The following is a 26,422-nucleotide window of genomic DNA, read 5'->3' as shown; positions in this document are numbered from 1 at the left end:
ACCTGCTTTTTCTCACGAGGGAAGGATACCGTTAATCAAGGAACGTGGACTCTGAAAGGTTCAATTTCAGAAAGCAGCTAAGCAGTTCTGCTAAGCTAATATGAGCAGGATACCAGTCAGGGACAGCACATTTGAAAATACATTCTGGCTGGTCACCTCATTTTGGTTTACAAGCATAATTTTGTTGTATTTGAGTGTTTTTTTGTGCTTAAAAGCAAGCTCAATTAAATTGGTTCTGAGCCTTGTGCCAATCATTGTTTGAACTGACAATGCAGTGTCGTCCCGACCGATATAAAAAAATTTTTTTAAATGTAGCAACGCGTAACTTTAAAGGCTTTTGTGTGTAATTAGTGAATTGTACATAGTGCCATCAACCGCCAGATGTGATGATAAACAATGGAAAATTGCAAAAGTGTACGCACTGCGCACAACTCTCAGCCTTTCATGCGTGCACGTTTCAACAAAGACGGTGGTCAATGACGTCATGTGCAATCCAGCTATAGGGATGTTAATGTCTGGTACCTGATATCCCAAGGCATAATATTCCTCATTGAGTACTTTGATGGCCACATGGTGACTGTCTGGTCTGAATGTGTCCACAGCTTCAATGAGTGTGGCTGAGCAGCCTTTGCCAAGAATCCTAATGAAATGATATCGTTTGGCGAGTAGAGGCACTGGGGAGAAGAAGAAGCAAAAGAAAAAAACACAAATTAGTCCATATAATCACTGATGATTAAAAAAAATGGTACACTGGTTATCAAATTACACTACAGGCTTTGTCAGTTTGAGAGTGAGAGTCGCCACATAATAAATTTGCAATGATTGCTGTATTTTGTTGCAAGTGCTAATGTTGCAAAACAATACTACAAACAGCAAATTACACACCTACACACCTATTTCTCATCAAAGCAATATCACTTGTGTCAGTAAAAGACACTATGCAAATGACTTCTTTTGAGTAGGGCGCCCTCACCTAGAGTTCAAAAAGCGGTTGTTAATCGAGAAATCCTGCACGCCGGCAATAAATATGTGCCTTTCATCATCAGTTTGCCTCTAAGATGGCGGCTGGATGACGTCAATGCAAGGTTTATTATACTCTTTAATACATAATTTTGCACAGTTGTATTGTTTCTTTATAAACAATGAATAATGCCGATAATAATTTATTCCATTTATGATTGTCTACTCCATTCACTACTCATTGATATGTAATACAGCTCTTAAATCATTCTTCAGTTTGTTATGAGCTTTACCCGACAAGAGGGTGTTTTCATAATCATAGCTTGCAGGTGGAAACATGATATTTTAAAATCACCTTGTTTAGTAGGACAGAATGCGCCTTTCTCATCGGTGAAACAGGATGCTTCTGCAGGAGGAAATACATACATTTACTATTCGGAGTAATGAATTGGCAACTTATTTTAGACCCTAAACATTGCAAAGTCTAGAGTTTAATTGATGACGCAACGATTGCATCTATTTGAAGAACAACATGGCCAACATAATGATTAAAATAATTAGTACTCTGGAACCTATGAAGGGCTCAAACTTTAGGAGTCCACATGACCACAGATAGGGCTTGTAATACGAAACAATTACTGGAACAGAGCTGACTTTATGTAAACCGGACAGCAAAATGAGAAAAAAAAATCCTAAAACAATTCTTCTTCAGTTCTTCTTCAAAACATGATTTTGACTGTTTTTATTTAATCAAGCACAAAGACATGTAAAACAAAAATTCTCATTTGTCTTAGGGGATTAAAGGCAGTGGACACTATTGGTAATTGTCAAAGACTAGCCCTCACAATTAGTGTATCTCAACATATGCATAAAATAACAAACCTGTGAAAATTTGTGCTCGAACTTGCGAGATAATAATGAAAGAAAAAACACCCTTGTCACACGAAGTTGTGTGCGTTTAGATGGTTGATTTCGAGACCTCAAGTTCTAAACTTGAGGTCTTGAAATCAAATTCGTGGAAAATTACTTCCCTCTCGAAAACTATGGCACTTCAGAGGGAGCCGTTTCTCACAATGTTTTATACCATCAACCTCTCCCCATTACTCGTTACCAAGGAAGTTGTTTTTGCTAATAATTATTTTGAGTAATTACCAATAGTGTCCACTGCCTTTAAGTATACTTCATTATTCAATAGAATTGAAAGGTATTTTATCAGACGTACAGTCCATATTTGAAGATACTTTGCTTTTGTTCATCACAAGTCCAAAAGCAGTCCTTTTATAAGAAGAAACTATAAATAAATAGTAAACTTGCGGGTACAACCATGTGTAAATCTGTTAGGGTGAGTGTTGGCTCTGAAAAGAGCCGGTTGGGTCTCGACGTTTCGAACAGTATACTCTGCTCATCAGTCCTTTTGCTAAATTTCAGTTGTGGTAACAGCAGTTAAAGGAACACATTGCCTTGGATCGGTCGAGTTGGTCTTTGAAAAGCGTTTGTAACCGTTTTTTATAAAATGCATATGGGTAGGAAAATGTTGTCAAAGTAGAATACAATGATCCACACAAACATGCCTCGAAATTGGGTGGTTTTCCTTTTACCTCGTCGACTAACACGTCGGCCATTTATGGGGGTCAAAATTTTGACTCCCATAAATGGCCGACCATGTTAGTTCGCACAGTAGAAGGAAAACCACGCAATTTCGAGGCAAACTTGTGTGGATCATTGTATTCTACTTTTAAAACATCTTTCCAACCATATGCATTTTATAAAAAATGGTTACAAACGCTTTTGTTTTGACCAACTCGTCCGATCCAAGGCAACGTGTTCCTTTAAGACAGACTAGAGAGTGATCTGTAACTCACCCACTGCATTTGGGTTATATTCCTCATTGGGATTTTGAATGTGTTCATAAAGCTCTGCAAGGCCACCGGTCAAGTAACTAATCCTATGAAGAGCTGGCGGCTGGATACGAGAAAAAGTGCTGGACCTGGAGAAGAAAAAAAACAGAGTCAAATTAAAGGGAAGGTATGTGCTTGGTAATCACTCTCAAATTTAATGGCAATAAAAACTATTGGTTAGAAGCCTACATGTAAAGCAGCTTTTGATGGTATAACGCATTATAAGAAACATTTCACGCTGAAGTAATGTGGTTATGTGGTTATGTGGTTATGTACAAATGTTATGTTTTAATATTTTGTAGTCTCTTGTTTGTTTTTATTGATCAGGTATGGAATTTTATTTTTATCCAGTGGTAAGTCATTATGTCATTCAAAAACACCAAACATCAACTGTATGAGCTTTAAAGCTAGCATATTTTGAGTGTATTTTAACTGTACTCATTACTTTAAGGCATTTCTCAGAGGACCAAGGGACTTCATAAAGTATGTGAAAGCAAAGTCTATAACAACAATTTTCATTCATAAATCACCCAAGAAAAAAATAGCTCAATTATTAAAAATACATTTCTTTGAAGATTCTGATAATCAATGCATATAGCTTATGGGAAGTGAGCATTGCTTTCAGGGGATCTACGTCAGTCTTTCCGAAAAGGGTCAAAGCAAGTGTATTGGTCCTAGCTGTTCCTACCTCCTGTTTCCTTCTTGACAACCTGACAACCAAAAATGTATTAACCAAAACAGGTACCAAAGGAAAATGCAAAACATTCTAAAGAAAACAAATTTTACGGAGAACCAAGACCAAGACACAGGCAAGGGAAACCTGGAACCTCTCTGCATTAGCCCGCCCCCCCACACCTTTCAGGCCCAGGGCCTGCTTGACGTCATTAATATTATATTAAATTATATATTAAAAAGCAGCAAATAGTCTCTTAAAAGTAATAATTTTTTTAACAAGGGTTTACCAAATTAGATGCTCACATGGGGACTAGGTCAGCATAGGGTAATGTGCGTACTGTCAGCATGGTCAGGTTACATACAAGTTTGGGTTCACAACAAATGTGAAATCATTATTACACATTCGAGTCTCAATTTTTAGTGTTCAAACTTGGAAGTAGAATTTGAATGAAGAGTAGTGTCGAGCAGTGAATTTCATTGATAATATAAAGCAATTCCAAACAATGTGTGAACTCAAACAGAGTAAGATTTGTAGACCTTAACAAAAAATAACTATGTGAGTTCTGAATTGTGATTGTGAATTGTACACACTAAACACAATTCAATTCCCCGAATTGAAAACAACCAACCAAATGTGAACATCTATCATGTATTCCTCCTTCGTACGAACATATCACATAAGAACATGTTTTTTACTGTTTTCAGTTGCCAACCCACCAATATACTAAACACACACTACAACGCTGACTGCCGTCTGTGCCACACTTCAACAAGCCGCCTCGCGTAATGCCAGCAAGAGCAACGGACAACCATGCAATATTTCGTGCGTAGGCTCTCACGTATAATTCTAACGACAAGACGGGCCAATACCCAAGTAGAAGAAGGTTTTAAACATACTGTAGAAAGCAAAAACACCACAAAATATGTCACATGAGTTCTATGTTACTGTGAACATCGGTCTATGAGGAAAAAAATCCTTCTAAATTACTTACTTCAAAGGAATTCCGAAGGCACTTTTGGCAAACTGCTGCTGTTTCAAACTGTCCACCGAAGCCGCCATTTTTTCATACAGACAGGTTACCACCACACGACTGTTTCATGTTTCAATTGATTATCTCGGTAACACTCCGTTCTGTTTTCCATTGTTCAACCATGGTTCAACCACCCATAAAACCAAAAATAAGTTGTTGACACAAATTTAATTCATCAATAATTAAAGAAGGACACAAAACATAACACCTGTGCGAATAAAAAGCGCAGGTCTTTGAATTGTAAGCATGACATGATCTACATGATGCTTAATACTTTCGGAGGGCAATCTAAGGTCAACTTTGTTTGTAAACAAGCCAGAAAGTTCTATGCCCTCCTCGCGTGACAAGAAAGTATTACAATTGTATTCAATGTACTATTATTTTGCTGCACATCGTAAAAACAAAGTGCAATGCCAAATGGGTAATCTGTTTTTATGCACAACATTTAACTGTATGCATATTTCTGTAATCTTTCGGATACATCACACAGAGATTGGAAATACATGTAGTAGGATTTTCTCTGCTTTGGCCAAGAGATATAAATTTCTTCAACAGTGTCTTGTGAATTAGCTGTCTCTATAAATCGACCTTCATTTCAATATAGTCTGACGTAAATGTTGGTATTGAGTTCAACATTAGTTTTGGTTCATCTTTTGTTCTGGTATCATGAACTATTGTATTACTGGAAATTGTGCGGATATATCTCTTCTGCCGCCAAATTAATAAGTTGAATGACGTCGGGAATTGAAGTACGGACGTAAGCCAGCTGAACTTGCGTACGTGAGGCAGGTCCGGAGGTGATGAGAAAAATCAATTCTACAACAATCACAGATTGTCTATTAATATCATCAAACAAAGTACTTATATATTTTTTTTCTAGAAGGAGATTTCTGAATACACTTTTCCAAGTTTATGTACCATGTCCTCATTTTAAGTGATTTCTCATGGTTTATCAGTGATGACGAAAACTGAGAAAGCTATGATGTGTTCGTGACACTGGCTGGTGACACATAACGCCAGTGGATCGTGACAGAGAGAGAAAAAAATGCTAGGCGAGGTATAAAAAAATGACCATCACTTCAACAACTGCATTAAATGTTGCTGTGTATAGCGCCCTCATGCAACGGATACGCACAGTCCGCCTGTAGTTCGCGTGCCTAGATTGTGCCGTGGATTGCTTCAGTACATGCGCACCACTATCCTTGCGCGTGCGAACTCATGCCATCAAGCTAGCTGGGCTGATGCCAAAAAAGAATAAAAATTCGTGTCCTGACATGTTTCAACTGCTTACTATTCACTATTTTCATTGGTCACCGTTCCATTGGCTGTTGCCTTTGTACAGTGGTCCATATTTAGCTATGATGTCTCCATGTATGGCGAAGGGTTGACATCATCTTATCATGTTGTTGCCGAAAGCTGCGGCCCGTGTCCCAAACAAAGAACCCCGAACTTTTTTCGCGGGAAATTAGTTGCCGAGGAGTTGTTCGTGACGACAGGTGGGTCGCGCACTAGCTGATGTTAAAAGAAAAAAGAGTACATCGTTTTCTTATACTTATTTTGACCAAGAGGTTTCCACAAGCTACTGCGAATATTTTATGAACGTTAAACACAGGTCGATTGGATGCAAGAGAATCGCACTAGAGCGGCTTTTTGTATGAACGTTTTCCATGCGCTTACCTCAGTGTCGTTAAAAACTTGGTGTAGTGGAGAAGTTTGGACAGAGTGTGTGCGCCATCTTCCGTGCCTGTTTGACAGTTACGACGTAAATTCTGAGTGCGTGGGCGGATGACAACATCACTTGGACAACGCATCGGAAAGTGAGTATAATTATTGCTATAGACATTTTCGTCTCAGTGGTGTGTGCTCAAACAAGTGAGGTATTTTAATAACATTGTGTGTGTGTGCTGGCTTCATTTTACAGAGCAGAGGCAACCACAGATATGTGTGATTTGTAATTAATTTATCTCCTTTTTCCGCAGAAAATATCGGGATAGAAAGATTAAATGATACAAACTAAAAATACCAGAATTGAAATAAATTGCGGCCAAGAGAACCGCGCTGTGTTTATGTTTTTGTGTGTACTCTCGACTTTCAATTGCTAACTTTGCTGTATAGATTATTATAGGGCCTACTAGCTACTCTAGCCTGACTATTGGACTATTGGATTTGGGTTAATTGTGATACATTTCGCAGATGAAGTTTGTCGAAGTACTGTTCAATTGTAGCAATGTAGGCAATGTCATTCCTTTGTTTGTAAGCTACTGTCACTGAATTGATGCAACCTACCTGTGTAAATGGTAGTCTAGAAACATTTGTATTTTCTACAAAAGTAAAGCATGGTTACCTGTGACGAGTAAGACCAGTACTTTCTGTGTTTTTCTGTGGCCTTGCCATCTAAAATTATCTTTGTAGAAAAGTTGCCTGGGTTGGATTGAGTGAAATTGGCTACAAAGTATTGTCATTTTAGTAAAGTATCCTTGCTCACCCATAAGTTATTGGCCAATGAAAATTTTTGAGGTATCTAAACTTCTGAAAGTGGAGGTAAAATGAAAAGCTTTTGGGGAGAGATGCAAATAGAGAGGGAACTCATTTTTCTCCTGATCGTTTATAGAAATATCATTAACCTGAGTCATGGCATTGTGATCATTGCTGTGCTTTCAGAAAAATAGTAAAGGCATTTTTCTTTGGTGGTGTAACTTGTTACTGTTGTTTGATACATCTGATTACCTCTCTACCCAAAAAATCCTTGTAAGCTGTTTGGATCCTTTCAGTTTTTTTGCTTATATCACATTCACAAGTGTAATTCCAGGTCTACCCTAGGAGATAGTTTTGTGTTAAATGAGACCCTAGGAGCTAGTTTTGTGTCTTGCTGATTGAATTTTAGAGGACAGTACGACACGCCTTACTTTTTGGATGAAACTTTGCATAGGGAAAGATAATTTCACTTGTTCCAGTGTTTAAATGCTTTTGGTGTTGTAAATTTCATTTAATAACAAAATGGGTGAAATTGTTTCTACCTATAGGCCCCTTGGAGTACCTAACTGTGTGACCACACCCAAAAACCATTGACCACACCCAAAGACCATGTCCACTTAAGTGTCAAGCAACCCTCACCCTCCAAAGTGGAGAATTGGAAATATAGTTTAAAATTTATTTTTATTGGGATTTGGTTTTTTAAATGTTTGTTTGTTTTTAACTCAATGGAAATTGCTATGGATCCAGTGAAAATAATCTGTCACTCTTAGAATGAATTAATATGCAAGAGGTGACACATTTTGTATACATAGCGTGGGAAAAGAAATCTTAGGCATAGGTTAACTGTTATCAGTAGAGATATAGGCTTGATTATTTACACAAAATGTTCCCTTCCCCCCTCCCTGTTATCTTGTAAAGATGATGATGACTCATTCATCTCTGACCATCCAGGGGCCCAAAAAAGAGAAAAGCTGCAGCCAGCAAAGCCTCAGCAAAGCGATTATTTGATTTTGTTTGGGTTGTGAACTACGTAAACGGCTGACTGTCTGGACCGTGGGCCAGCTCTTTGTAGAGCTCTCTTTCTCTCCCTCTCTGTCTTATGACAACCAGGTGCGTTTGTGATGATGCTGTTGCTAAGGGACCACTGCCCGCTTGCCTGCTGTATATCAACCCCCCCCCCCCCCATTTCACTTTATGATCAGCTGATGTGGTTAGAACCAATGGGTTGTCTGATCACCTGATGTGGTTAGAACAGGGATGTCTTAAAGTAAGCTGTGCTGTTTTACTGATTCCTGGTAATAATGAGGGTGTCTGCATTTTAGGATCTTTCTTCGCCGTCTGGTGAAGGCCAATTTAGGTTTAAATTGAGGAAATCAATTGGAAATTTAGACTGTAGGCGCACAGCCAGGACGCATCGGCAATATTAATGAATGCAGAGACTACTACGTGCGTAAAATTCCCATCAGCATATGAGCAGACAAATTTTTGCGCTAGAGTTGAACGAGAGGGCACGTGGATTTTGATCTATTCATCTTCTCATTATAATGACCTCTCTCTTACTGTGTTCTAAATATTCATAACAAATGGATGTAAAAGCATCAGCATTTATGAAAACCAGGGCATCAGGGGCAATTAAGGTCTGTAAAAGCTAATTGGCATGAGATGGGACAATAATTGACATATTTAATCAATTCCTTGCTAATAATGATGCTTTAATTTGTGATTGTGGACTTTGGAATTGCAGTACTCAATGGGGTAAAAACTGGCTGCTTATCTCCTTGTGTGTACTAATTTGTCCATTGCCAGATTCAATGATTGTGTCTATAAATATAACAATGGGGTGTGCAGATCTTAAAATCCAGCAAGTAATAGAACCTGTAAAAGGATGTTGAAATGGTTTCAACCCCCCCCCCCCCCAAAAAAAAAAAAAAAGTAGGGCAGTGTTTCAAGCTATTTCCTCATCATTGCTAAGCGTGTTATTTTTATTCAATTTTAACATCTGCTTTTGTCTTTATAAAAGTATTGAGAGGGTTGACGATGTTTCCGTAAGTCTACTAGGGTGGTATAGAGGCATGTTTGTACTTTTGAAATTTTTATTGCATTTTGTTTCCATTTGTGTAGAGTTGAGCAGGCCATTGCCTCTGTTGCCCTGGTCTTGACCTTAGTACCTCTTCAAAAGTTTCCCATAAAAGTGCTCTTTTCAAAATGAAAATGGCCTTGCCCTCTCAAAGATGAAATTCCAGGCCTGGTTGAGTTAAAATAATAGGAGCCAGAGGTTGTGGTTGAGCAAGGGGTATATTTCCAGCCTCATGTTTTCAATGACATTTGAAGAATCATGAGTTATGCCTAAAGTATGCTATTGTGTGCAGTCGCAGGCATTGAAGCACAACATCTAGCACAGCATCAGCGAGGCAATGTCATTTACAGTTAATGCGAATCTTTATTGTGGGGGAGATTGTTTGGATACCTAGCCATAAAGCCATCTCTCTACCGCTGTTTCGTGTCAGATTAAGGTCAAGGTCTGCAGATAACTCCACCTATCATCATTGCACAGTCTATCGCTTCATCTCGTATTCCAGACTTAAATAATTTCTTTTTGCGGGATTGTGTGTGAGTGTGTGGTTTGCGTGTGGGGAAGAGATTCAGGTGTGATAAAGGACACGTAGAATCTGGACGGGGTACTATTTATTGCCACAGGTGAACCACAAAATAATCATAATAAATGATTTTTACAACTCTGTGAGAGGGCCAAGGAGGGAAATTATAGCCCTCCTCTGAAAAGGGATTATTCACAGGTCATTAAAATAAACAAAATGAACATTCTTGCCCTTAATAAAAAAACATTTCCCCCCTTACTTCCTGTCACCCCCCCCCATACTTTCCTCCATCAGCCAATCATGTGTACTCGTAATCTTGTCGGTATTTGAGTAAGGTTCGATGGATGCTGTGGATGCCCCTCTGTTTAGAAAATACTGCTTAGCAGATTTGTTTGCTTAGCTAAACAATTGGGTGGTACCCAGTTTCTGCTAAGAAAGTCTTTTCTGTGCTTAGCACATTTTTGTGCTTACAGGCTTAATGAAATTTGGCCCAGGTCACAACCACATAATTAGGGGAGTACGGTTAGTATTACAGCAGGCCTCTCTTAGACAGGCATGATTGTTTTCAAATAATATGATACTTTTATGTTCGTTGAGGGACTGACAAAGACAAAGGCCCCAACAAACCCATGACTTTGTATCTGTTCTTTTCTTGAAGAAAACTTACCATTTTAAGGAAGTATATACAAAAAATACATATATATTTTTTAAATCGACTTTGCAAACAATTTCAGAGTATTGTTCCATGCATTATACAGTTTAAGCCATGTCAGTTGACCTAGAAAAAAACCCTGATTTTTCGTTGAAAGTGTTCTTTATAAAAAGTGGGTTGCATCTTACAGACCAGAGTTGGTATTATTATTAAATTAGAATCAGCCTACATATGTGTGCAAGAGAAATAGCATTACAAAATGAAGTAACTACATATATGTAGTAAACTGGTACCTTTGTACAACTGAATGTAAAAATCTCTTTTTGGAAAGGATCATGATTGATGGCTTTTTAGAAAAGTCATTTAGGGACAAAGTTTGACTGGCAATGCGCATGCAAGCATTAGTTGTGATTGCATCATACAAGTTAGAAAACTCTCCGAGGCCGTATCATTACAAGTGCAAGACACACACAAAGAAGCATTGAACATCAGTCTGCATGAGACAAAAATATGCATACAAAAACCATCATAACAAGAAATACTGATTAAAATTTCTCTCTTTTTTATTTTAATTTAATGTCCAAATGACCATTGAATAGTAAAATTTGTGAAAAGTTCTACAAAATGTAACATTAAAAAACCTCATGGTAGCAAATACAGGTAGCAAATACACACTGATGGCATCCCTCCACTACATCATGTTTACAGATCCTATATAAGCCTACCGTGCGGGACAGTCCGCATTCTAGCCAGGCACTCAACATCAATATGGCGCTAAGAATATCATGGTTAACATATGATTCTGATGCATAATGAAAACCCATTGGACTCCGGCGGCTGGCCGTACAGTGTGGGAATGATGATGAGAGGGGTAGAAATTATCACGCATAACATTATAGCACTGTTGCTGTGTTAAGTGTACGAGTGTGTACGTGAGCAGGGCTGGAGATGCGCAGTGAGGCAGGAGAGTTCTGTTTCTGGTACAGTTACAGCGCTGAGCGGATTATGCACAAGCAGCGGAGACTGATGTACTCTCACTCTCTCTCATTCTCTGGCTCGCTCTCTACCTTGCATCACGAACAACCTTGGCCTTTTCAACGCGGTTCGGCTGAGGCGATTGAGCACACCGCCCTCTTGTGTTATGAGATTGAAAGCATTTTTCTTGATTTTTGTGTCGTTATACTTTGGATGAAGTGTGTTTGAAGTTTGTTTTTTCCCTTGTACTTTGACATTAAGTTCGTGAGTTTAGCTTGTTCAGAAACAGTCCACACAAGTTAATCACAAAATCAGTTTTGAAGTATTAATTTTAATAAATTTTGTTTTTACTTTATGGTGAATATATTTTTACAACTTAATTTGATTGACTTTTTAGGTTTCATTTTCAAAGTTTTGTTTATTTACTTTATTTCATCTTGTTTCACTTTATTTTAATTTTATTTCACTCATATGGTTTTATCATATTTTATTGTTTATTTTATTACACTTTTATACATATATTTATGTTTCCTATTACAAATTATCCATATCCATATAACCAACAAAACTCCTGATGGTGCATTGAAGGATTTTTATATTTTGTTTATCGCATACAAGATTTAGAATTTTTTTTTTTTTTAGAGAAGGGCATAATCAACAAGATCAAGTGTTCCACTTGAGTTATCAAAGTACAATGCAGCTTACTATTTTTAGGAGTTTGCCATACGTTTACACTGCTGTACAATATGGTTTCCTTTTTATGGAAATGCTTGACACTGCTTAACATATTTGTCATTGTCTGTCTCCACCTAAAAATAAACATCAATATGGATAGCTCATAAGAGACGGCATTTAAAAACATCATTGAAGTACTCAGGTTAATGTGACATTTTTTCAGGGAAAAAGGGAAAGTTGAAGTTTGTTTAGGTGTTTTTTGGTAATTTTTGGTTTCCTAATAAGTCATTGTTAACGTCAATGATCGAACAGTAATTTTGTCTGTGGTCTTTTGAAGCTTTGCATGATGGAGATAACAATACTGATTGCCGGTTTTCAAGCGTGATGAAAATTTCTTGGTTTGTTCTCTCAAATCTTTAACAGTGCCAGAAAAATGAGAGTAGGCTTACTAAATGTTGAAGGGGCAGCAAGGCCAGGATCAGGGCCACCATGGCCAAGACCAGGGCCACTTTGGCCTCCTGTTAAATTCCAGGCCTGCCCTTTTCTGCTTAGATGGACATGAGCTCTATATCTCGTCACAGGTGTACTCGTGCTTTAAGGAAATAAAGACCCACAACCTAAATTCATTTCCGCTCTGAATCCTAATAAGCTTATAAAGGTTTTAATGTTTCATTTGATAACAACCATACAAGGACATCCAAAGTTACGAAAGGTTCATTTGAGTAAAGCCGTATTATCTCTAATTGTTACACTAATGTGAATAGTTCATGTTATGGAGAAAGTCATTAGTTCAGGGTCGTTACATCCATTGTGTTGAATAGAAAAGTACTTCATGAATTGATTGAATTAATGTATTGCAGGATGCGCTAGTGTTCCTCTTGCAAAGTGAAACATTGCTTGGCCTGTTTTATTGCCAATTATATTAATCATGCAGCATGGTGGTGGTTGAGCTCCTTTGCTGTAAATAGTACGCAGTCCTACCCTGGAACATAAACAAAACAAAGGAGAAGGGGAAGCACAAACTTCAATTCAATTTCAAACCTCCAAGACTGAGAAAAAAAGAAAACAGTGGGACTGACAGGGAAATAAAAATTAATGGATTTCCTCAATCTTTTGTACAGAATGTGCCAATGGTTTTATTTGGAGATCAAAGTAAAATAGAGTGTAGGAATGACATTTTGGTTGAGAACATTTACTCTTTATCTTTTAATTACCTTTTTTTGTGTCAAAACGTTTACTTTATAGTTGTTCCGTTCCAAGATTGAGATTTCTTGATATCTTTTGTAGAGTTTATTTCTTTCCTGAAGTGAAATTGTTGCTTGTGGTCACAAGTCAAGCTTCCTGTGGTCAATGAACCACATTGTTTACTTTAAGAAATTTCTTCTTACACTACATGAGTGAATGATGCACCATTTACCTTCGCTGCTGCCGAACCGATTATTACATAGCTCTCTCACTAGAAGATACAGGTATCAACTTACATATTCTGAATTTAAACTGTCTCATTATTTTTATTCTGCTTAATCAACCAGTGCAACAAATTTCCAATTAATTTACGGCTCGTTAACCATGGGGGGTTTTAATCGAGGAGATAATTATTTACAATCATGATTGGCATTTTCATTGTGATTTGATGACTTGAGTTGACCGTGTTTGTTTATAATAGGTTACGAGTAAAAAAAAAATTGGGAAAAAGTCCTCATTGAAATTCCAGATTTAGCCTTCAACTTTTTGTGAACCAATTTCCTGTCGCTAGTTCAATAGTCTAAACCACAACACACATAAGACAAAATTGTTGCTCAATTTTTGCGTTTGTTATAAGGAAGAGAGCTGACCTGTATGCTTCGTTTTGGGCAAGGGCACCAAGGCATTTTCTTTTTGGTAAAGGGCACTCTAAGAGGAAATTGTTAAATTTTACTGCAGCATTTCAAGGGCACCATGGCAATGACCAAGGGGGCATGGAGGCAATTGCCTTTGTTGTGTCCGTGAAGTATCAATAGGCCTGAGAGAGAAATTGTCAGAAATTTTGTGCCACTCATTGTGGGGGGGGGGGGGGGGGATGGAAACATGCACAATGTAAACAAAAACAGTATATGAGCGAGATGTAATAATGACGGGACATCCTTCAACTCCCACTGAACCTGGTTCAAGTGTGTATGTGTCATCTTGTTACAGGGAGACGGGGGAGAACATCAATGAGCAAACACACAGGGATGCGGGGAGAAGTGTTTAGGGGCCAAGCAGCTGTGTAATTGACATTGTTTGAGGGTATTGCCCGGGCACCTGTGAGGAGCCTCATGGTCACTCTGTGGTGTTTCTCTCTGAGATCATGGGTTGATGATGAAAAATGCTTCCTCTTTTTTTGTTTCTATCTGATGGTCATTAAGAGGGCGCATCTGGAACAAGCTCATTGACCGATGGTGAGGAGGTCAAGTAGAGGAAATGGACAACCAAAAACAAATATTTGATTTGTGGCAGATAGTGTCCAGCGCGAAATTAAAACTACTTAATTAAGGGTTGTAATACTTCATATACTTTCTTTTAAAGTGAAAGTTTATGTGATCAAAGTAAACTTTGATGAGAAACTATAAGAAATTCAGTCGGATCCGTTTTATGTTTTTGAATGAGTGGTGAAAGTTGATGAGCAGCTGTTTGAAGTTTACCTTTGTCAATTTCTAAATAATGCTTTAACAAAAACCCCTGTACGAATTTTCAACACCGAAGTGGTAGGAGCTCAACATCATAGGCCTATCCAAATCTGGTTTTGCAGCTTCACCCTCAAACCTCTCTCTTCAAGACGGTATATTTTTATAGTGAGAGTCTGTAAATTCCTAGTATTGATAAAAATAGTCCGTAGAACCTTGAAGCAATTGTAGGAGGTTTAGGGAACTCATACTCTTGTTCAAAGCATGTTGATATCCACTACCCCTTTCCCCATCTCACAATTCTGCATAGCCTTTAAAATAAAAATTTCATTACAGAAAATAGAATACAAAAACCCTGCGGATTTGGGGAGAAGGAATCCTCGTTTTAATCAAACCCGTATTTTATATTTTATTTTATGATTTTTTTTCTTCAGAGTTTTCAAAAACAAACCAAGCTAGTTTATTTGACTAATGTTTTATTTTTTAAAGTCATAGAAATAGATACAGTTTTCATTTGAGTGTGAGTGGCAGGTCAAATGAGGTAGTTGTGCTGATGATGTAGACAATTCTTTCGTCCTTGACAGACAGCCTGATCCTATTATTCTTGTAATTGTCCATGTAGCCATTAATTACCCTGTGTCGCCTTTCCAATAGAGGGAGAGGTAATTGATTACACATGTTGGTCATTAATCAATTATCAGCTCTACTGGTCTGGTGCTTTGGCTGGGGACACAGCGCCTCTTCAATGGAATATAGACATAATACAATTCAAAGCCTGGAAACTTTTCTGTGCAATTGTCTTCATCATTAAAAGAGCAATTTTGTTTAGTTTTAATATGAAGTATTGATTTGTGATAAGCAAAATGCCTTTACAATTGGATTGTCGAGTCCAATTGCAATCAGAAAACAATATATTAAACTGATGCAAACATAAAAGTGTGCGGCATATTTTCGGCGCTGTTAAAATCCGGCGAGACCAGGAAATGAATAAATTGATGAGGGCATTATTGAATTGACTTAACAATCGCATTACGATGGTAGTAATGTCGGTGTTAAATGACCATACGGAACATCAAAAGCTTTATAACAATAAGTCTGATGAGGAGTGGGTGTTGACGAGGTTAATCCTAAACAAAAGCTGACGACACAAGAGCTTTAAAAATCAGTTTCAAAGTGCATCCGGTTGAAGCGGGTAAACACAAAAATCTGCGTACTGACTGCTATCACACGTTCGGTGACTGTATGGCACTTGTAAAGATTCTCCCACGCATACTGAGATGATAACAAAATACAGAGAAAAAAAATGTTGCCTGGTTCATGGTTGCAAGCCCGATATCGTCATTTGCATAATGCTCACTTTCTATGTACACATGCTGTGTACATAATGAGATAGCTGTCAGCATGCGGTGCCTTGCCGCGCTGTGATTGGTCACCGGTGATGATGTCACCTGGGCCAATGTGAGATACGAAGGGCTGGAAACGCTATGGGTTGGGTACAGGGAGAGTGATGAAGGTTGCATTGGAGCTGACAAAAAACAAGAGCCCTGAATTTTGTATAGAACAAAAAAACAAAACAAAAAAATCAACACTATAATCTCACCATGAATTCGGTCCATCCTTTGACATTGACTGTTTCACCCCGGGTCGGTGGTGCAAGAGGTAGAGGTGGTGGTGGCCATGGTGATGATGCGGACGATTTAAAAAGCTGTCCGGTCCGTAGTGGGACGCAGACAACCCAGTTACCAGGGAATAGTAAACAGCTCCTATGCATCCTCCATGTTAGCTGACACTGAGGACCGTACCGTGAGCGTGTGTGTGTGTGTGCTGCTTTGAATACAGAGACGAGGAACATACTTGTGTAGCATCATCTTCTTCTTCATCATCATCATCCCTGCTAGTAGAAGACAAAGGTAAGATGAAGTGGGGATGAGGCATTAGTCATAATGCACTTGCATCTCTTCCTTCCCTTCACCCCCCCCCCCCCCTCCTTCCATCGCGACGCTAACGATTTATGTGATAATTTGGCTGGGGAATTAATGTGCCTTGTGGTACAGTCAATCAGTCGATGTTTGTCATTTATTAATGATACTGTGTGGTGTTGTATTAAGTGGTGAGGTGGTTGTCTAAGTGAAAGTTACACTTTTTTGTACGAGGAATTGTGTTTAAATATAAAAACTACAGAAATTTATACTGTATTCAAGAAATCGATTCCACCAAATTGCAGATGTTGTGGTAAACTTTAAATATTGGCATGTTAGCTGATGATTTCCTCTTTTTAAATAAAAACTATAAAACTCTACAAATTCTTTTGTGGTTGACAATTTTCTATATTTTCTCCCCAAATTTCAAAAGGGTATGTTTGTAAAAACAATGAATAATGTTTGATAATTGTTTATTTTGTTTTTCGATAAGAAATTTAATTGACTCAAAATTAAACCCCCAACTGTTGCTCCAAAAATTTGATCAGGTTTAAATGAAGAAAGAAAAAAGTAATTTTCAATGGATAGGCCTATTTGCTAAAGGGAATATTTTTCACATTTAACTATTTTCAGTATGGCTCTATTTATACAATTTGAGTATTGTTTACAGCATGGTTACTCTGATGAACATCTGCAGACTATTTTCTAAGCTACTTATAAAAGTAAAGCCATTAGATTAACTCTGTAATTGAATCATTTTATTGGTGGTTAAAACTGTCAATAGTTTATGTGATTGTGATTGCAATTTAATAACAATTCAATAACATCCATAAATCCCAGGAATTCCTTGATGGATTTTGACTTAAACTGACATGGTTTCCAGAGAAAAGGCCCTTCAGCCGATTTCACGAAGCACTAGGATTAATCCTAATTCGAGTTGGGATGAGTAACCCGTCCTAACTTAGGATGGGTTCAATGCGTCCTACGTATTCAGATATCCTAAGATTAATCCTAAGGAGTTTGGTGAAATCGATGGCTGATCACTTTTGCCAAAGATTCTGCTCTATGATTTGAGAGTTTTGAGATATGCCCCCAACACCATCTTTGATATGGCCTATTGTTATTTTTTATATTCATTTGACCCAACAAATAAAAATTACAAAACAAATGAAAAACAAGCAACAGAGCAACAATGAAACTGGAGATAAAACAAAAAAGTACTTAAATACTGAGTAAATAAAAATTGTTGTAGTTGGTAGTTAGTGGGAAGAAGCAGAATGAACATCCTCCGTTTTAACCCATCCATAGAAACCAGTCAATCCAAATATTGACCAATCCAATTGATGTTAATATCCCAGCTTCAACCATGTACAGCCAACCCCCCCCCCTCCCCTCAAGCATTTTCTCCCCCATCCTGTTGTCATGCTCAGAAGGCAATCTTGTTATCATTAATGTACATTAGAGGAGATGATAAATAAGAGATTGCCCAGGAAGCACACCCCCAAACCATAACAGTGAATTTGTGACATGCCATGCAGACCTTAATCTGATCATCACTCATTACACTCAGCTGACTGCCTGTCAGTCTTGGTCTTCCAGACTCAAAAATACAGACCTTTGGCTTTCAGCCAATCAATCAATTGGGTGTATATCAAAGCGAGGCTGGAAGAAGACAAAATAGTCAGAAACCTGAGACCTCCAAATATTACCCCGTTCACACAGCACTACGACCTTACGAAGATCATGCCAATCACCCCGATCTCAAACAAATTATCAAGTCGGGGTATGATTGGCGTCAAAATCCAGCAACTTTGCAAATTGAAGACTCCGCCCAAATTTACTGCTTCTACGTAAAAAGTGTCTTTGACTCGCTGTCACTACGATTACTGGCGATTACACCAAGACCAATGCCGACGCGGTTTTCGACTTCGAAATGGTTGCCGACGGTGCTGCGTTTTTATTACGACCACAGAGATCTCACAACGATGCTACCACGCTTATTGTATGATAATGGCGTTCCCACTACGACTTTGCCCTGCTTATTGTTGGCCACGAACTGTTTTGAACATGTTCAAAATAAGAGTGAGGAGAGCTTGCAGCTTCCCGACCTAGGAGATCCCACCGAGACGAAACCATCCTCCCACGTTTGGCCCACGATTAGTCCGCGATTGCAAATGCTCTCGGCCACTTTTCCATCATAGTAGTAGGCATCTATGTGTGAACGGGGTATAACCACGGCACCCAAAGCAATTGCTGTGCCCCTTCAAGAACAAAATTCAAGTAATGAATACGGTGTACCAGAAATCTAATGATTCTATTGACCAATGTTCTTGATGGTGTATGGACAATAAATAATTTACCAAATTTAATCACGGATAATTTAAGAATTCAATATAAATGCACTAGCTATAGCTTTTTATACCGGACAAGCCAGGTGATCTAGCAGAAAGACATCTGCTCTAGAGTTTCAAAGGCTTGAAGTGGTTCGAACCCCACCAGAGTGATAGGATGCACAGGTGATTTTATTTTCTCCACAGGAAAGTAGTGCTTAAAACTAGAGTTAGGGTATCCACAATCCAAATTCAAAGTTACTCCCAAGAAGTTTAAATTTGTCAACAACAAACACATTCACTTTCAACATCTATTACATTCACTTTCACTTTCACTCACAACAAAGTATTTGCTTAAACCAGTGCCACATAACTTGTAAGTGAACACCCAGACTTGTAACCACACATTAAGGGGAATTTAATGGGACAGTCAAAATTATAACCTTCATTTTCCTCAACCCTGGAGAGCGAGCATTCAAGATCTTGTTTCTCACAGCAGGGCTGTACAATTTCCTGTGTACAATAAGCCTGTTGACAGTTGGCCAAGTGGCGGGAGCCCCATAAAGTGATTGCCTATTATCGCTTGATTTACCCATCCATTAAATTACACTGGCTAGGTATCTTTATAGTCTAGCGCCATAAGCCATCATCGAACTGTCTCTTCAAATATTCTCCAAATGATAGCAACGTCTGTGTGCGGCCGCACTGAATCAATAATTGCTTGTTGTTATCACCGTCCGTCCCCCTCCCTCCCTGCCCCCCATGCGACAAAATTGCTAAATCAGAAGCGTACCGACGACGCCTTATAGGTGACCCTGTTTTCATTTTTGTAGTCTTCTCCGTCTGTCGTCGACGCGAGCCATCTCTTTGGGTGGTGATGTTTTACTAGCTTGACGGACTTCCGTCTGCTTAACAGGCTGTTCAAGCAAATGAGGCATCAGTGCAAGAAAAGAAAGCGCCACCCTCGGATTGTTTTTTTTTCTTCTCCTTTTTCCTTCGGATGCAAAAAGCCATAGTCGGAACAAATGCCGTGGCGCCATGGTTGACATTTCTACCCACCCGGTACAGCCATTTAGCGCGCACAGGATCGAATAGCTATGAATTCATGCATGATCAACGGAGAAGCTAAGAAATCTCCATGGCGCGGCGGCCCCCTCCAAATGAAATGACTTAACCCTGGCTTGTCAAACAGGTGTCTGGGGCAATAAAATATCTGGCGTGCGACGTTGCACGCTTCATTTTTCTCCTGGATTTTGCTGGCGTCAAGAGGATATGCCTTTTCTAAAACCCCCAACCTGTTGTGTGTATTTGATTAGCGCTCAATGAAAACTTCTTTGGAAAGAATGGTAGTGAAGGATGGAGAGAAGAGTATTGGTTGATGGCTTGTAACCTACATTATTATGGATAAGAACCAAACAATATTCTTTATATCCCCGATACAAATTTACACTGTTGCGGCACTCACTGCTGTAATGGAGGATTCCAGCTGTCTAAAGCTACCTTGCATTCTCAGTGGTCTAGTGATGAGATATCTGCTCTACAATGGCAAAGGTTGTGGGTTCAAATCCCAGCCAAGTAATATGGCTGTTGATTTTGTTCGCAGGACTTGTGAAAGTACTGAGTAAAGAACGCTTTACACATCTGGATGTAGGGGTAAAACCAAATCATATTCTGTATCTCGATGAAAACTTAACTTTATCCCAGATCCGACATCATGGATTACTATGCTAGTCTTGTAGCATTTGTATACTAGAAGCTGAAGGAAGGGGAATAGTCTACAATACATTGGATTGAATCAGATTGGCTGAATGTGGGGGGGGGGTCTTTCCCCGCCTTTCACCTCTGTGGACCCCAGTTCGAATCCCACCTCAGGCCGGAGGTGTAGATTGGGTTTTCAGTCCCTACCTGATAGCAAGGGTTTTCACCATTGGAGTTTTCCTCCAACATCGAAAACTGAACATTGCTTCGTTTGTCTTCTTCATCCTGTTATTGGCCCTAATTGTGCTGTTGGATGTGTAATAAATAAACAAATACATTTTGAGGTCCTCCAATTACAAAATGCTGTCATCACACCAATTTATTTTTAAGAGTAACAACTTAAGGTTTCATTCAACAGCATCTATTACTATCCCTGGGGCAAAATCGCCAAAATTAGTTTTGTGAGGGGTTCCCTTTGTTTCTAGCTACTCCGGGGATAACAATACTTTGGTGTCAAGTGAGTCTTTAAGAAGTTAGATAAGACCAGCCTGGCTGCTTTCACTTGTTATCTTTCAAGTACCCTCGCCTAGAACAGAAACCTAAACCCCAAGAAGGGTTGGGTAAACATTGTTACTCCAGGGGGCTGTCAAGACACTGTCACCTCCATAACGCCATCTTCAAGCTCATACCCAGTGAAAACAAGTTTTAATTCTTATTGACATGGGCCACGCTTGCGTTCTGACATCATCCTTCTGAGCACCTGTTGACATAGCAACCAACCCCTCTCAACCATCAGGTGTTTCATGTTGACATTGGGGAGAGAGAAATGACGCCAGGCGGGGGACTGGGGTCTGGTTCAGGTAGAGACAGGGAGCGGGCTTTGATTCAGTGACTGATGGAGTGCCTCTACAAGAACAAACGACCATGCCTGACTGGACAGTCAAGTATCTATCATAAGACATCGGTGCGCTCTTCTTGGAGGCAGGATGTCTGACGAGCAGCGGCTCGACCCGGCTCGGGAGAAAACCTTCGTCTTATCATGGATTTATCAGAGAGCGACCATGGGGGATTGCTTTCCCCAGCAAGGACGGCTACCCATCCCTTGAGAAGAAAAAAAAGAATTTCCTCCGATTATGCTGCATTTAAGGACTCAAGTCTCACATCTCCTGGCTCCTAGTTGTCTGAATGAAGAAAATCATAATTTGGTTAGCGGTGCGCCTCCTGTGTGTTTGAGAATTTATCAACCCTCTCTTGTGTTGAACTTTATATGGGGGAAAACAAATCTTAAACAATCAGTTGAGCCTATATAAGATTCTCAAGATTGAAACTGATGATGGTTTTCCTTTAAGGAATTAAAGCTGTATTGTGGCCTAATCCCGGACTTCATTACGGTCGTGGTCCATCTGCCTTTAAGTAAGACTATCTCTTATCCAAAGTGAGGGCAAGTTTGCAGAGGCCAGCTTACCAACCAGAGACAATCAACACATACTAATTGAGACGTTACAAGACTTTGCGGCTTTAAGACTTCAGTAGATAATTCTAAAATGTTTCAAAATAATAAAAAACTTCTTAGATAATGCTCGGTGAAAAACAAGGAAATTACCAATGAGTTTTTGTCACTCTGCTTATTCAGTTTCATTTTTAAAAGAGAGTTATTGTGTTTACAGAAGCACCAACTCGACTCTCTTTGAATAAAAAAATGCAGCAATTGCATAAATGTTTTTGAAGACTTTAAATTTTAACATTTTAGTTGAGAGATTTTGGTTTTTTTCATTACTTGAGACTTTATTAAAGTTTGATTCTTTGTTCTTGTAAAGGAAAAGCAGTTTTTCCTCAGTAAAGGGCACTTGTGTGATTGAAATTCAAGATTCTACTGGAACATTTCAAGGGGCACCAAGGCAATGACCGGGGCTTGAGGTCCATAGACCTTAGGTGTAATTAAATACTAGAAAGAGATACTTTTGGGAAGTTTTGTGAATGGGGGCATCTTTGACTTAGGACAATTAGAAAGAGAGTACACACCATGATCTAGCCAAGCAACATGTTAAAAGTTAAACATTTGAATTTTTTTATACAGAAATATGACCTACAGGGATAGAGGCTTGGGAAACTGACTCGGGTCCAGGGCCTTATTTCATAAAGCTGTTAAGCACAAAACAACTGACTAAGCAGATCAAACTAAATATGGGTCACCAACTCCTAAAAACAAGTAATAATGCTGATACCCTTTCAGTCTTTGCCAGGCAAAACGAAAGAAAGTGTCAAGCAGTATTTCAGTATGGGCAACAGCTGTGTGAAATTAGGCTCAAGCTGAGAGTCAGTCAGTTTTTACCACTAGGACAGGATCCCCCAGGATTAAGAAGAGCTTTTTGTAACACTCAAGTAGTCTCAATCCTTGACATTGGGAGCCAAGCCTTGAGGAAGGTTTGATGTTTTTTCCAGACCTCCTGTTGCGTTTGCCTGTCCATCAAAATGAATACAATAATGATTAGAACTTTTAAGGTGGACGTTTTTGGTAGTGACAGACCACTCGAAAGGAATGGCTGTCACAACTTTTTTTGTCAGATGTTGTTAAGGGTGATTGAGCAGGAATTGTTTTGGAGTGGATGAGATAAAATAAAACACCTTGGGATTATTATGGATTGTTTGAGGGATAAAACGTCTTCAAAGATAATTTTTAGGAAGTTATAATTAGAAAGAGAACGAAAAAAGATCGAAAGGGTACAGCAAGCCTTTTACAGTAAAAAATTCACTAATAAATTTGGGTTTTCATTTGAGGAAGAGAAGAGTAGAATGCAACAGTACTCTAATCAGCTCTGAAAGATTGAGGGAAGAGCTAGAAAATTCATTTCTAAGTTACTCTCAGGAAAAAACTAAAAAGTTGGTATCTGTCAGCTCTGAAAGATTGTAATTGGTTCAAACTTACAACTATAAAGTTTTCAATTGAGACCACTCATTTTAATTATCAACTATGTACTTGGCTGTAAGTTTAGTTACAGGAAAATTGGCTGGCTCCAGTCTATATAAGCCCATGAAGCAGTCTAGGGCCAGGCAAGAAGGGCACCAGCTGCATTGAGTGGTGTCTCTGGGGACCAGTTATCGTTGACAGGGTCATGAACGGAGGTTCGGAGTTTGCCTGGTGTTTATGGTGACGTTCACTCCAACTAAGATTCCTTGGGGACCATTGTTTGTCTGGAATTGGACAGGAGACCTCCAGAATGAGGGAAAAGGGCCAGAAAAACCCTCTGACTCTATGGTTAGACTATGGAACAAACAAAAGTTGGGATCTGTCATTGAAAGGTGAATTATGACAGCATTTAAGAAAATAAACTGTCTACAAGTTAGACTATGAAAAACAGAAAATCAAAATTTGTTTGTGTCTGAGTGATGTTATTAGCATGGTGCGAATAATAGGAAGTAACTATAACTATAAATAAACATGAGGTACAACCATGTAGACATTTCTTTATAAAGAGCCATTGCAATCTCAACATTTCAAACAATAAAGGCCTACTCTCAGCTCATCTTGACTGATCTCAGGAGAATGCTCACTGGGTAGATTTCACTAAGAGTTAAGACTAGTCTTATCTCAAGTTAGGCTGAATTACTCGTCTTAACTTCATCCTAACTTCGTCCTAGCCTAAAGTTTTTAACTCTCCTGGGACTAGTCCTAAGTTAGGACTATATTTGTGAAATCAACCCCTGGACTGCTTATGGGTGTTCATACATCATTGTTTGTATCTCGATGTCAGTGAAAGGTTTCATGCCATGTTCAAGATATACTATGAAATACGTAAACCAACTGTTAGTGAAAGGTGAGATTTTGAAGTTAAACTTAATTTTGACTCCAAGAAGAAACATTTGAGTCATGTTGACAAACTTCTGCTGAGGGTACGTACAGGTCACAGGATTTGGAAAATAACCTCCGGTTACCCCAACGAGTTTTAAGGTTGTTTTTCCCCCTTTTTTTCAAAGTCAAATTGTGACGATTCACTACCTCCTACCAATTCTATTGTCTAACATAGAGTCACCGCAACTCAAATGATGAGCAATGTTTGAGGTTGCTAAACATGGGTGGTTTTCGTTGGCATTGTTCCAAGAACAGTTACGCAATAAGCAAGGTGTATTTTTAACCAGTTGGCACTCTGAACTTTATACAAAAAAACGAAAACAAAACCCAAGGTTTAGAGAACATGTTCATTGTTATCAACGTTATTTTTACTGCTCACAAATCTTCAAACTTCGACAAACGTTTTGGTTGCTGGCGTGTGACAATACTCGATTGATTTTTAGGATTGCACAATACACCAATTACACTTAAAGCAGTCTATTTTTGAGAGGGCCCAACAATAACAAAGCTGGTAGGCTTTTGTGTTGTGTGTGGCTAAGGTTTCAAGTATCTACAAATACAAAAATAAAAGGTATAATGCTATTGTTAAAACCTTTGATTTCTTGCCAAGTTGCTTTGAAGCAATCTGAGTAATCTGATGTTTTTATTGTGGCTAGTTGCCAAAACATTACCATCTCTTCACACTGATTTTGACTTGTATAGATCGATCAGCTGATCATCAGTAATTGGTTGTATGCGTAATTTACTACTCATGGGCGTATCATTTACAAAGTTACTGAAAGTTATCTTGTATTTTTTTTTCTCTTTTTTTGTTCCCGAAAGGTTATGAATCAAAACAAACAAGGATGATTATTTTCAATTTCATTTGTGCAGCACCACAATTGTGGACCCTTGGTTTCAATGTTATGAACAATGGATTATTTAAACAAAAATATGATGTAAGTGTCCTGTCACTATTACCTATCACTTTGAAGCCAATGGTCATCAGGATATGAGCCTGGTGAAGTAGATCGCTCAGCCATGATACGCCTATCAAAATCCTTCAGACTGTACACAAAATTGTTCACAAAAGTTTGTGCACAAAATCTGTGATCAGTTATACCTAATGACGCAGTCAAAGCAAGTTTTCAAGTTTTATATGCTTTGAGTTTCAGTTTCAATCAAAATATTGACAAAATGGGATGAGGTTTGTTTTTGTACATAATGGTGTTTTAAAACCTGACAAATTTTAGTTTAGCTTCTTAAAAATCATGTTTGAACTTGTCCAACTGTCGTCCAGTTTAATTGTTCAGAATTTAAAAATGGAAACTCTCATAACCCTCTTTACTTTCTGTCTCATTTTCTATTGCATTATAGGTCATTTCAGTTTGAAGAACTTTATCAAGTTTACTTTCAAAACAAAAGAGCTACATAACTTCACATTTTGGACTACTTGATAATGTCAAGTGTATTTGTATGTCATATAAAAAAACGGATACTTAGTGGTGCACCTAGATTTTATCTTTGGAAGACTTTGAAGAGATAATTTTAAGCACACAAGTTTCATGACCAAGATTCAAACCCCAATCTAGCCATCGGGATATGAGCCAAGGGAAGTGAAAAGGTTCATGACCACTATTGTGTACACAAAATAACTTTTGAATTAATTAACGTGTATCCTGGTACCCTCTTCAATCTGTCAGTTATAAAATACCAAAAATACTTTTTTTTTCCTAGCTACATTTGTAGCTGCACCACATGTGTTTTTGTTTTTTAAAAAAACCTCATTCTTTGTCTCATTCTTTTGTATTAAACAGAACCGTCTCTCAAAACAAAGCAAGTCCAGTTGATTCATAAAAGATTCTGCTTTAAAAGTCAATCAACTTCTTTCCAGGAAATTTGAGAGCAAATATGAGCCAAGTCCTTTTGTTTGTTAAGTACTTTGCCATTGCCTTTTACATCTGGTGGCCTCAGACAGGAACCACAGGGATTGATGGTCTTTGACATGTTGATGCATTTCCTCTATTTGCGCATGATAGGCTACGCATATATTGCAGCTCAAA

General features: G+C 38.5%; 2 protein-coding genes across 5 annotated transcripts in view; one reads left to right on the top strand and one right to left on the bottom strand.

Moving 5' to 3' along the window:
• The window catches only part of LOC139946571 (uncharacterized), a 169,023-nt gene extending 164,283 nt beyond the window's left edge, over positions 1-4,740 (bottom strand). For 2 of the 3 annotated variants that reach the window (XM_071944269.1, XM_071944276.1), the window contains exons 1-4: positions 4,526-4,739; positions 2,823-2,947; positions 1,316-1,366; positions 523-674 (exon numbers count right to left, since the gene is read on the bottom strand). In XM_071944269.1, the coding sequence (XP_071800370.1) occupies positions 523-674; positions 1,316-1,366; positions 2,823-2,947; positions 4,526-4,593 (396 nt within the window). In that variant the 5' untranslated portion in view covers positions 4,594-4,739. Of the gene's footprint in view, positions 1-522; positions 675-1,315; positions 1,367-2,822; positions 2,948-4,525 lie in introns of all 3 variants that reach the window. The other variant, XM_071944284.1, reaches the window with a different exon arrangement.
• A 1,265-nt stretch (positions 4,741-6,005) lies between these two features.
• LOC139946547 (uncharacterized) overlaps positions 6,006-26,422 on the top strand; it is a 55,320-nt gene continuing 34,903 nt past the window's right edge. The window contains exon 1 of one of the 2 annotated variants that reach the window (XM_071944247.1): positions 6,006-6,381. The gene's annotated coding sequence lies outside the window, so the exon portion shown is untranslated. The remainder of the gene's footprint in view (positions 6,382-26,422) is intronic. The other variant, XM_071944262.1, reaches the window with a different exon arrangement.

Source organism: Asterias amurensis, chromosome 1 (genome assembly GCF_032118995.1).
Source record: "Asterias amurensis chromosome 1, ASM3211899v1".
Taxonomy (NCBI): Eukaryota; Metazoa; Echinodermata; class Asteroidea; order Forcipulatida; family Asteriidae; genus Asterias; species Asterias amurensis.
Note: the sequence above shows the minus strand (reverse complement) of the source record. Positions and strands in the feature narration are given on the sequence as shown.